The 13,199-nt window shown below is 57.7% G+C and overlaps 1 protein-coding gene across 1 annotated transcript in view; it reads right to left on the reverse strand.

Annotated features, from left to right (window-relative positions):
• The window catches only part of ERI3 (ERI1 exoribonuclease family member 3), a 302,309-nt gene that overhangs the window by 245,924 nt on the left and 43,186 nt on the right, over positions 1 to 13,199 (reverse strand). Inside the window, 2 exon segments of the mRNA XM_077278034.1 lie at positions 226 to 285; positions 8,985 to 9,101. Coding sequence (XP_077134149.1) covers positions 226 to 285; positions 8,985 to 9,101 — 177 coding nt within the window.

A 13,199-nucleotide genomic window follows, 5' to 3' on the forward strand; every position in this document is an offset into this window, starting at 1 on the left:
CTGCGGAGCCCCTCCAGGCAGACGCCCCAGTGGATGCCGCCCTGCGCTGCCCCCGATAGTGATCCGGGGAGGGGGCAGCATTGATCGCTTATCCACAGCCGCGTAATAACTTCCACCAAGGTGACACGCGGCCGAGGATTTGTCTCCGTACACCGCCCCCCATAACGCGGGTGTGCACCCAGCACGAGATGTGGGGCCCCCCCAATCCCTGTACCTGCTCCTCACCTCCAGCACTTGGTTCAGGCTCGGCTGCCCGTCCACCATTTCTTGGATTATTCCCGTCAGCTGCGAGAGAAAGAACAAGAAACGGTTACAAAGTAACAGAGAGAAGAACGATCATCAATGATTGATACAAATCGTACAGGAGGACACAATCCCCGAGAAATCGACGTTCCCAATCCGTCGCCTGTCCTGTACTGCCTGCACAACTGCATCCAGCCACGAGTGGGTTAAACCTGCACCCGGAAAAGCTGGGTGACAAGACAACTGCTGCACCCAATCTGAAAACTGTAAGGAACTAATGTATGATTTACAATGGATAACTATAGATTTTCATCAGTTCTGATATCAGAAAACCCTCGTGACCACTGACAATGACCAGGTCGCCGCTCACCCAGCTTTCCCGGACCCAGATAAAAAAATCCTCCAGAGTGGAGACGTCCGTCATGTCTTCACTTCTTCTCTGCGCACGCAGCACATATGACTTTTATGACAAGTTGTTTCATAGCGGTCAGGGTTGTCATCTTGAGTTTTTCTTTTTTCTGGAGGCGTCTCAAACGAACAGATAATATTCCTTACAGAATGAATCCTGATATCAGTGGTCAACAGCCCAGAACCCCGACAGAGGCACTGAACAGTAAGATGGGGAGGATCACGGGCAGTGGCTGGTCTGTGCGCAACTTCTGGATGCTCGGCGACCCGGAACACAGCGGTGCTGCTAATCGGATCGATATAAGAGAGCGCAGCCTGGAGCGGCACCACGAGCTGTGGCGCCATGACCTGCATAACCACGAGCTGCGGTACTACGAGCTGCATAACCACGAGCTGCGGTACTACGAGCTGCATACCCACGAGCTGCGGCACCACGAGCTGCGGCGCCATGACCTGCATAACCACGAGTTGCATAACCACGAGCTGCAGGACTACGAGCTGCATACCCACGAGCTGCGGCACCACGAGCTGCGGTACTACGAGCTGCATAACCACGAGCTGCTGCACCACGAGCTGCGGCACCACGAGCTGCGGTACTACGAGCTGCATACCCACGAGCTGCGGCACCACGAGCTGCTGCACCACGAGCTGCGGTACTACGAGCTGCATACCCACGAGCTGCGGTACTACGAGCTGCATAACCACGAGCTGCATAACCACGAGCTGCGGCACCACGAGCTGCGGTACTACGAGCTGCATACCCACGAGCTGCGGCACCACGAGCTGCGGCACCACGAGCTGCGGTACTACGAGCTGCATACCCACGAGCTGCGGCACCACGAGCTGCATAACCACGAGCTGCATAACCACGAGCTGCATAACCACGAGCTGCGGTACTACGAGCTGCATACCCACGAGCTGTGGCACCACGAGCTGCGGTACTACGAGCTGCATAACCACGAGCTGCTGCACCACGAGCTGCGGCACCACGAGCTGCGGTACTACGAGCTGCATACCCACGAGCTGCGGCACCACGAGCTGCGGTACTACGAGCTGCATACCCACGAGCTGCGGCACCACGAGCTGCGGTACTACGAGCTGCATAACCACGAGCTGCATAACCACGAGCTGCGGCACCACGAGCTGCGGTACTACGAGCTGCATACCCACGAGCTGCGGCACCACGAGCTGCTGCACCACGAGCTGTGGCACCACGAGCTGCGGTACTACGAGCTGCATACCCACGAGCTGCGGCACCACGAGCTGCGGCGCAGGGAGCAGAGTCAGACACGGCCCAAGAGCTGACAATCCACCAGCACAAGAGATAAAAAAAAACACTCGCTGACAAAACAGAAAACCTTTTTAACATAAGAATATGCTGTACAATAACACATTGTATTGTGGTACCGTGTTAGCCAGAAAAATCGCTGTGGATACTTTTCTGCCCAAAGATGACTAACGTGTTCTAGGAGCGATACCTTTATTGGCCAAACATTTTCTGGTTACACAATAAAGGTATCACTCCTAGAATACTTTTGTCATCATTGGGCAGAAAAGTATTCACGTTCATATAAGAATACAAATCAATCTTAAGACAGAAGTTTGGAAAATGTTCCTTTTTAGTGTCTTAAAATCTCTGTTTGCTGTCAGTGAGTGGAATCCTCACATTCAGAGACTAAAACAAAACACACGGGCATCAAGTCTGCACCAAAAGGTCGTCACAATGTATCAGTGCAGGTAAAATGTACGGCACCATGGTGGCAGGTAGAAGACTGGTGCCTGGTCTGACACACTGTTACAAACCAGCCGCAGTGTGACATACCCAGTAATGGGGGGCGAGCGCAGATCTCGGGGCGGGACCCATGTGCGGAGCCTTTATTAACTCACAAGTGTCATTAATTGTAATGAATCGCCGGCTCCCACTAACGACCAGGAGGGTCCGTGATGAATTCCTCCAGGACGTCGGTAATTACTGCGGACGCCGAGCTGCAGGATTTTATTTTGCACTTCATTAAGTTCTTCTGATGAGGAAACGTGAGCGCAGATTATAGAGGCCGGAACCAGCGGGGACCTGGGACCCAGAAGACGAGGGGCCACTGACTGGGGTCCAGCCACAACGTGAGGGGTCCACAGTGGCTCCACCAAGGGCAGGGGGGCTACAGGGGCTGTGCAATAATACATAGGGGGCGATGTATAATAATACACGGGGGGCGGTGTGTAATAATACACGGGGGGCGGTGTGTAATAATACACGGGGGGCGGTGTGTAATAATACACGGGGGGCGGTGTGTAATAATACACGGGGGGCGGTGTGTAATAATACACAGGGGGCAGTGTGCAACAATACACGGAGGCGATGTATAATAATACACGGGGGGCAGTGTGTAATAATACACGGAGGCGATGTATAATAATACACGGGGCGGTGCGTAATAATACACGGGGGCGGTGTGTAATAATACACGGGGGCGGTGTGTAATAATACACGGGGGGCGGTGTGTAATAATACACGGGGGGCGGTGTGTAATAATACACGGGGGCGGTGTGTAATAATACACGGGGGGCGGTGTGTAATAATACACGGAGGCGATGTATAATAATACACGGGGGGCAGTGTGTAATAATACACGGAGGCGATGTATAATAATACACGGGGGGCAGTGTGTAATAATACACGGGGGCGATGTGTAATAATACACGGGGCGGTGCGTAATAATACACGGGGCGGTGCGTAATAATACACGGGGCGGTGCGTAATAATACACGGGGCGGTGCGAAATAATACACGGGGCGGTGCGTAATAATACACGGGGCGGTGCGTAATAATACACGGGGCGGTGCGTAATAATACACGGGGCGGTGCGTAATAATATACGGGGGCGGTGTGTAATAATATACGGGGGGCGGTGCGTAATAATACACTGGGGGAGGTGCGTAATAATACACGGGGGCGGTGCGTAATAATACACAGGGGCGGTGCGTGATAATACACGGGGGGCGGTGTGTGATAATACACGGGGGGCGGTGTGTGATAATACACGGGGGGCGGTGCGTAATAATACACGGGGGGCGGTGCGTGATAATACACGGGGGGCGGTGCGTGATAATACTCGGGGGGCGGTGTGTGATAATACACGGGGGTGTGATGTGTAATAAGACACGGGGGTGTGATGTGTAATAATACACGGGGGCGGTATGTAATAATACACGGGGGGGCGGTGTGTAATAAGACACGGGGGCGGTGTGTAATAATACACGGGGGGCGGTGTGTAATAATACACGGGGGCGGTGTGTAATAATACACGTGGGCGGTGTATAATAATACACGGGGCGGTGCGTAATAATACACGGGGGCGATGTATAATAATACACGGGGCGGTGCGTAATAATACACGGGGGCGGTGCGTAATAATACACGGGGGGCGGTGTGTAATAATACACGGGGGGCGGTGTGTAATAATACACGGGGGGCGGTGTGTAATAATACACGGGGGGCGGTGTGTAATAATACACGGGGGGCGGTGTGTAATAATACACGGGGGGCGGTGTGTAATAATACACGGGGGGCGGTGTGTAATAATACACGGGGGGCAGTGTGTAATAATACACGGGGGCGATGTGTAATAATACAGGGGGCGATGTGTAATAATACACGGGGCGGTGCGTAATAATACACGGGGCGGTGCGTAATAATACACGGGGCGGTGCGTAATAATACACGGGGCGGTGCGTAATAATACACGGGGCGGTGCGTAATAATACACGGGGGGGCGGTGTGTAATAAGACACGGGGGTGTGATGTGTAATAATACACGGGGGCGGTATGTAATAATACACGGGGGGGCGGTGTGTAATAAAGACACGGGGGCGGTGTGTAATAATACACGGGGGCGGTGTGTAATAATACACGGGGGCGGTGTGTAATAATACACGGGGGCGGTGTGTAATAATACACGGGGGGACGGTATGTAATAATTCACGGGGGGGGCGGTGTGTAATAAAGACACGGGGGCGGTGTGTAATAATACACGGGGGGCGGTGTGTAATAATACACGGGGGCGGTGTGTAATAATACACGGGGGCGGTGTGTAATAATACATGGGGGTGCGTTGTGTAATAAAGACACGGGGGCGGTGTGTAATAATACACGGGGGCGGTGTGTAATAATACACGGGGGCGGTGTGTAATAATACACGGGGGGGCGGTGTGTAATAATACACGGGGGGGCGGTGTGTAATAATACACGGGGGGGGCGGTGTGTAATAATACACGGGGGGCGGTGTGTAATAATACACGGGGGGGCGGTGTGTAATAATACACGGGGGGGGCGGTGTGTAATAATACACGGGGGGACCGTGTGTAATAATACACGGGGGGACCGTGTGTAATAATACACGGGGGGGCGGTGTGTAATAATACACGGGGGTGCGTTGTGTAATAAAGACACGGGGGCGGTGTGTAATAATACACGGGGGGCGGTGTGTAATAATACACGGGGGCGGTGTGTAATAATACACGGGGGCGGTGTGTAATAATACACGGGGGCGGTGTGTAATAATACACGGGGCGGTGTGTAATAATACACGGGGGCGGTGTGTAATAATACACGGGGGCGGTGTGTAATAATACACGGGGGCGGTGTGTAATAATACACGGGGGCGGTGTGTAATAATACACGGGGGGACGGTATGTAATAATTCACGGGGGGGCGGTGTGTAATAAGACACGGGGGCGGTGTGTAATAATACACGGGGGCGGTGTGTAATAATACACGGGGGCGGTGTGTAATAATACACGGGGGCGGTGTGTAATAATACACGGGGGCGGTGTGTAATAATACACGGGGGCGGTGTGTAATAATACACGGGGCGGTGTGTAATAATACACGGGGGGGCGGTGTGTAATAATACACGGGGGGGCGGTGTGTAATAATACACGGGGGTGCGTTGTGTAATAAAGACACGGGGGCGGTGTGTAATAATACACGGGGGGGGGGCGGTGTGCAATAATACACGGGGGGACCGTGTGTAATAATACACGGGGGCGGTGTGTAATAATACACGGGGGGGCGGTGTGTAATAATACACGGGGGGACGGTGTGTAATAATACACGGGGGGGCGGTGTGTAATAATACACGGGGGGGCGGTGTGTAATAATACACGGGGGGGCGGTGTGTAATAATACACGGGGGGGTGGTGTGTAATAATACACGGCGGCGGTGTGTAATAATACACGGGGGGGGGGGGCGGTGTGTAATAATACACGGGGGGGGCGGTGTGTAATAATACACGGCGGGGCTGTGTGTAATAATACATGGGGGGTGTAATACACTGATGTGCTGGCTGAGTGTGGGGTGCAGGCGGCTGGCTGTGGGTAAGGACGTGTTCACACGTGGGGGCTCCGCCATGTCTTCGCCACGTTGCCGTCTTTCATGCTCTGCATTGTGCAATCGTCCATTTTTGGCGCTTGCTCTTGGTGGCGGTGTAACGTGCAGTTGTGTGGTTTGCGGTGCAGCTTTTGAGTGCACCGACGGTGTGAATGGACCTCGAGTGTGCTCTGCGGTCAGGTGAGGCAGCAGCAGAGCCCTTTCCTGCCACGTAGCGGCGGTGGGAACCTGCGGGAGCAGAGCTTTACACATGATATAGTCGGCTCCATTGGACATTTTGCAGCGTTGTCCTCTGCAGAACGAGGTAACAGAGATTCTGTCAGTGAGCTCGCTCTCTATAAGGCCGGGATCACACATGCGGGAAGCACGGCGAGTCTCGCATGTTAATACCCGGCACTGCCGCCTGCACTCAGGAGCGGAGCGTGCGGCTCCATGTATTCCTATGCGGCCGCACGCTCCGGGGTGCAGGCGGCAGTGCCGGGTATTAACATGCAAGACTCGGCCGTGCTTCCCGCATGTGTGATCCCGGCCTGACGCTTTACCTCCCCACAGCTCTGGGCTGACAGAAGAGGACTGAGGCCAAGGGGTTAACCATCCCACTGCTGACAGCTGTACGTCCAGCACAGCCAGGAGCAGAGACCCGGCAGTCAGCAGGGGGTCGGCTCCCGGCACAGTATGGAGTTACTCTTTCAGCAGCTCTCCTCTGCTCCCGGACGCTCCCAGCTCAGGGACTGGACCGCAGCCGCTTTTTATGGCGCCATTATTCCTCTCCGTGAGGTGGCTTCACCCCCCGGCCTCATACGCGGTGTCATCAGTTGCAGTTCATCCCGAGTGCTGGATGCATGCAGCTCTGGATGAGCAGTCCTGGTGCCGCTTCTTCTGCGCATCCTTTGGGCACCGGTTTGCCGCAGCTTTTCCTGCTGGATTGTCCTCTGCACAGTATCAGCCCCTTCAGGAGCCCCCACAATAATGAAAACCATCACACTCATCATCCAGCTAGTAACAAATACCAACTGCAGCCACTAAGACGACTGCTGCGCCGGCGACATAGATGAGCGCTGCACGTGCTGCCTGCCACGGCAATGACGGGATGGCGCAGACCTTATTTATGTGGGAGCACAGGACAGCGACTCCCATCGCCAGAGACTTCCCCGCTGTGGGAGAACTGCAGACGCCTGATTCATCCCCGTGTCACGCGGGTGACGCCGCCGTATCGCACCGTACCATCAGTGATCGTTACCTCGCACCGTACCGTCAGTGATCATCACCGCGCACCGTACCATCAGTGATCGTTACCTCGCACCGTACCGTCAGTGATCATCACCGCGCACCGTACCGTCAGTGATCGTTACCTCGCACCTTACCGTCAGTGATCGTCACCGCGCACCGTACCGTCAGTGATCGTTACCTCGCACCGTACCGTCAGTGATCGTTACCTCGCACCGTACCGTCAGTGATCGTCACCGCGCATCGTACCTTCAGTGATCGTTACCTCGCACCGTATCGTCAGTGATCGTTACCTCGCACCGTACCGTCAGTGATCGTTACCTCGCACCGTACCGTCAGTGATCGTTACCTCGCACCGTACCGTCAGTGATCGTTACCTCGCACCGTACCGTCAGTGATCGTTACCTCGCACCGTACCGTCAGTGATCGTTACCTCGCACCGTACCGTCAGTGATCGTCACCGCCCACGTACCGTCAGTGATCGTTACCTCGCACCGTACCGTCAGTGATCGTTACCTCGCACCGTACCGTCAGTGATCGTTACCTCGCACCGTACCGTCAGTGATCGTTACCTCGCACCGTACCGTCAGTGATCGTCACCGCGCACCGTACCTTCAGTGATCGTTACCTCGCACCGTACCGTCAGTGATCGTCACCTCGCACCGTATCGTCAGTGATCGTTACCTCGCACCGTACCGTCAGTGATCGTTACCTCGCACCGTACCGTCAGTGATCGTTACCTCGCACCGTACCGTCAGTGATCGTTACCTCGCACCGTACCGTCAGTGATCGTTACCTCGCACCGTACCGTCAGTGATCGTTACCTCGCACCGTACCGTCAGTGATCGTTACCTCGCACCGTACCATCAGTGATCGTCACCGCCCACGTACCGTCAGTGATCGTTACCTCGCACCGTACCGTCAGTGATCGTTACCTCGCACCGTACCGTCAGTGATCGTTACCTCGCACCGTACCGTCAGTGATCGTTACCTCGCACCGTACCGTCAGTGATCGTCACCGCGCACCGTACCTTCAGTGATCGTTACCTCGCACCGTACCATCAGTGATCGTCACCGCGCTGTGATCGGTGGAATAAACGCTCGCGGTGTTGACTCCCTGCCACTCACACGGCCATGTATATTGCACCACCATACAGCGCCATCTTTGGCGCCAGCAATATAATGAGCCACGGAGGATTATACCGCTTTATCCCTGCAGATCTGATACTGTTCACAGCAGAGGGTTTGCTCCATCTGCATCCAGTCTCCGCACTCTGCTGTCACTTGACTGATACACTGTGACAAACCATGCTGTGCCTGAGGTATATAACTAGTGGGGTCCAGCAGACGTCCTCCGAGGGGCCTGGCAGCTTCTTCTCATTGCAGACATCACAGCGCCCCCCATAACTCATCAATATGATAGCGGTGGGTCCTGTCTCCCCCACACTCCACAGATCTCTGCTCCTGATGTAGCGGCCGCCCTGTACATGGCCGGTGGCCGCCACTGAGTCCTGAGACTCAGCTCCCATTGAAGTGAATGTACTGCAGGACTCAGCAGTGGCCACCGAGCAATGATGGAGCTTCACATCCGACTGCTGGTGGGGGGCCGGACCCCACTGATCTCATTGGTGACTCATAGAAAGGTCATCAATAGCCCAGTCCTGGACAACCCCTTTAAGGAAGACCCTACAGAGAACACTCAGCGATGCGGGCTCTTACCTCGGTGCAGAACGGGGTGAGCTGGGGGTGCACCACGGGCTGAACGTACGTGTGGAACGTGGACTCGATCTCCATGGTTCTGCCGTTTAACTTCAGGATGGGGAACTCAATTATTTCCTACAAGAAAGAAGAAAGCGAATCAGATTGTGATGTTACTTGTGTGAGGCGAGGAGTCAACATGCGGACCCCAACATCAGCGGGCAGGCGACACTCATCCCATGTGCTCCGCGATACACTCCACTCACATCCAGAGCTGCTGCCTACACAAGCTCTGTGGTTTACCTGCCCCTGCGGACATGACGGCTCTGCTCCACTGCTGCCTGCCCCCCAGACATGACAGCTCTGCTTCACTGCTGCCTGCCCCTGCGGACATGACGGCTCTGCTCCACTGCTGCCTGCCCCCCAGACATGACGGCTCTGCTCCACTGCTGCCTGCCCCTGCGGACATGACGGCTCTGCCCCACTGCTGCCTGCCCCCCAGACATGACGGCTCTGCTTCACTGCTGCCTGCCCCTGCGAACATGACTGCTCTGCTCCACTGCTGCCTGCCCCCCAGACATGACGGCTCTGCTCCACTGCTGCCTGCCCCTGCGGACATGACGGCTCTGCTCCACTGCTGCCTGCCCCTGCGGACATAATGGCTCTGCTCCTGCGGACATGACGGCTCTGCTTCACTGCTGCCTGCCCCTGCGGACATGACGGCTCTGCTCCACTGCTGCCTGCCCCTGCGGACATGACGGCTCAGCTCCACTGCTGCCTGCCCCTGCGGACATGATGGCTCAGCTCCACTGCTGCCTGCCCCTGCGGACATGATGGCTCTGCTCCTGCGGACATGACGGCTCTGCTTCACTGCTGCCTGCCCCTGCGGACATGACGGCTCTGCTCCACTGCTGCCTGCCCCTGCGGACATGACGGCTCAGCTCCACTGCTGCCTGCCCCCCAGACATGACAGCTCTGCTTCACTGCTGCCTGCCCCTGCGGACATGACGGCTCTGCTCCACTGCTGCCTGCCCCCCAGACATGACGGCTCTGCTCCACTGCTGCCTGCCCCTGCGGACATGACGGCTCTGCTCCACTGCTGCCTGCCCCCCAGACATGACGGCTCTGCTTCACTGCTGCCTGCCCCTGCGAACATGACTGCTCTGCTCCACTGCTGCCTGCCCCCCAGACATGACGGCTCTGCTCCACTGCTGCCTGCCCCTGCGGACATGACGGCTCTGCTCCACTGCTGCCTGCCCCTGCGGACATAATGGCTCTGCTCCTGCGGACATGACGGCTCTGCTTCACTGCTGCCTGCCCCTGCGGACATGACGGCTCTGCTCCACTGCTGCCTGCCCCTGCGGACATGACGGCTCAGCTCCACTGCTGCCTGCCCCTGCGGACATGACGGCTCTGCTTCACTGCTGCCTGCCCCCCAGACATGACGGCTCTGCTTCACTGCTGCCTGCCCCCCAGACATGACGGCTCTGCTTCACTGCTACCTGCCCCTGCGGACATGATGGCTCTGCTCCACTGCTGCCTGCCCCCCAGACATGACGGCTCTGCTCCACTGCTGCCTGCCCCTGCGGACATGACGGCTCTGCTCCACTGCTGCCTGCCCCCCAGACATGACGGCTCTGCTTCACTGCTGCCTGCCCCTGCGAACATGACTGCTCTGCTCCACTGCTGCCTGCCCCCCAGACATGACGGCTCTGCTCCACTGCTGCCTGCCCCTGCGGACATGACGGCTCTGCTCCACTGCTGCCTGCCCCTGCGGACATGATGGCTCTGCTCCTGCGGACATGACGGCTCTGCTTCACTGCTGCCTGCCCCTGCGGACATGACGGCTCTGCTCCACTGCTGCCTGCCCCTGCGGACATGACGGCTCAGCTCCACTGCTGCCTGCCCCCCAGACATGACAGCTCTGCTTCACTGCTGCCTGCCCCTGCGGACATGACGGCTCTGCTCCACTGCTGCCTGCCCCCCAGACATGACGGCTCTGCTCCACTGCTGCCTGCCCCTGCGGACATGACGGCTCTGCTCCACTGCTGCCTGCCCCCCAGACATGACGGCTCTGCTTCACTGCTGCCTGCCCCTGCGAACATGACTGCTCTGCTCCACTGCTGCCTGCCCCCCAGACATGACGGCTCTGCTCCACTGCTTCCTGCCCCTGCGCACATGACGGCTCTGCTCCACTGCTGCCTGCCCCTGCGGACATGATGGCTCTGCTCCTGCGGACATGACGGCTCTGCTTCACTGCTGCCTGCCCCTGCGGACATGACGGCTCAGCTCCCCTGCTGCCTGCCCCTGCGGACATGACGGCTCTGCTTCACTGCTGCCTGCCCCCCAGACATGACGGCTCTGCTTCACTGCTGCCTGCCCCCCAGACATGACGGCTCTGCTTCACTGCTACCTGCCCCTGCGGACATGATGGCTCTGCTCCACTGCTGCCTGCCCCCCAGACATGACGGCTCTGCTTCACTGCTGCCTGCCCCTGCGGACATGACGGCTCTGCTCCACTGCTGCCTGCCCCCCAGACATGACGGCTCTGCTTCACTGCTGCCTGCCCCTGCGGACATGACGGCTCTGCTCCACTGCTGCCTGCCCCTGCGGACATGATGGCTCTGCTCCTGCGGACATGATGGCTCTGCTCCACTGCTGCCTGCCCCCCAGACATGACGGCTCTGCTTCACTGCTTCCTGCCCCTGCGAACATGACGGCTCTGCTCCACTGCTGCCTGCCCCCCAGACATGACGGCTCTGCTTCACTGCTGCCTGCCCCCCAGACATGACGGCTCTGCTCCACTGCTGCCTGCCCCCCAGACATGACGGCTCTGCTTCACTGCTGCCTGCCCCTGCGGACATGACGGCTCTGCTCCACTGCTGCCTGCCCCCCAGACATGACGGCTCTGCTTCACTGCTGCCTGCCCCTGCGGACATGACGGCTCTGCTCCACTGCTGCCTGCCCCTGCGGACATGACGGCTCTGCTCCACTGCTGCCTGCCCCTGCGGACATGACGGCTCTGCTCCACTGCTGCCTGCCCCCCAGACATGACGGCTCTGCTCCACTGCTGTCTGCCCCCCAGACATGACGTCTCTGCTCCACTGCTGTCTGCCCCCCAGACATGACGGCTCTGCTCCACTGCTGTCTGCCCCCCAGACATGACGGCTCTGCTCCACTGCTGCCTGCTCCTGCGGACATGACGGCTCTGCTCCACAGATCGAAAAGTGTATTTAAAATAAACCCGGGGGATTTTCTGATTAGGGATCCCTTTAAGGAAGGCATGTCACTCCCTTTATTTCTCTCCTGTAAGAATCGTCCCCATCCAAACCACAGCAGGACGACGACCAAACAGTTTAAAGGGATTCTCCTCCTAAATGCATTGTCTTGTCTGATACATTGTGACAACCGCAGTTCGTCATCTCATGGGGTTGTCAGTGACCAGTCAGTGTCAGATGAGAGAAGTCCAGAGGATCGCAGTTAAAGGGGATGTTCATACAGGGCAGACCTCTGTTAAGGACCCTCAACTCTTGGCCCTGAAGAGAACTGTTCTATAAAGGGTCTGATACTGTATGACCGTCCTATCCTCCATCACTCAGACAGCCCTGCAATGTGAAGTGCTCTGTGTCTCCTGTGCGGGACTCCCACAGGCACAAGTGCAGGACCCCCACAGGCCCAGGCGCGGGACCCCCACAAGCCCAGGCGCAGGACCCCCACAGGCGAAGAAATCCCACAAGTGCAGGGGCAGGACCCCCACAGGCGCAGGACCCCCACAGGCACAAGTGCGGGACCCCAACAGGCGCAGAAATCCCACAGGTGCAGGACCTCCACAGGCGCAGGACCCCCGCAGGCACAAGTGCGGGACCCCAACAGGCGCAGAAATCCCACAGGTGCAAGACTCCCACAGGCGCAGGGGCGGGACCCCCACAGGCGCAGAAATCCCACAGGCGCAGGACTCCCGCAGGACTCCCGCAGGGGCAGGACCCCCACAGGCGCAGGACCCCCACAGGCGCAGAAATCCCACAGGTGCAGGACCCCCACAGACGCAGGGGCAGGACCCCCACAGGCGCAGGACCCCCACAGGCGCAGAAATCCCACAGGTGCAGGACCCCCACAGGCGCAGGAACCCCACAGGCACAAATCCCACAGGAGCAGGACTCCCACAGGCGCAGAAATCCCACAGGAGCAGGACTCCCACAGGCGCAGAAATCCCACAGGAGCAGGACTCCCACAGGC

This window comes from Ranitomeya variabilis, chromosome 8 (assembly GCF_051348905.1).
Source record: "Ranitomeya variabilis isolate aRanVar5 chromosome 8, aRanVar5.hap1, whole genome shotgun sequence".
Lineage (NCBI taxonomy): Eukaryota > Metazoa > Chordata > Amphibia > Anura > Dendrobatidae > Ranitomeya > Ranitomeya variabilis.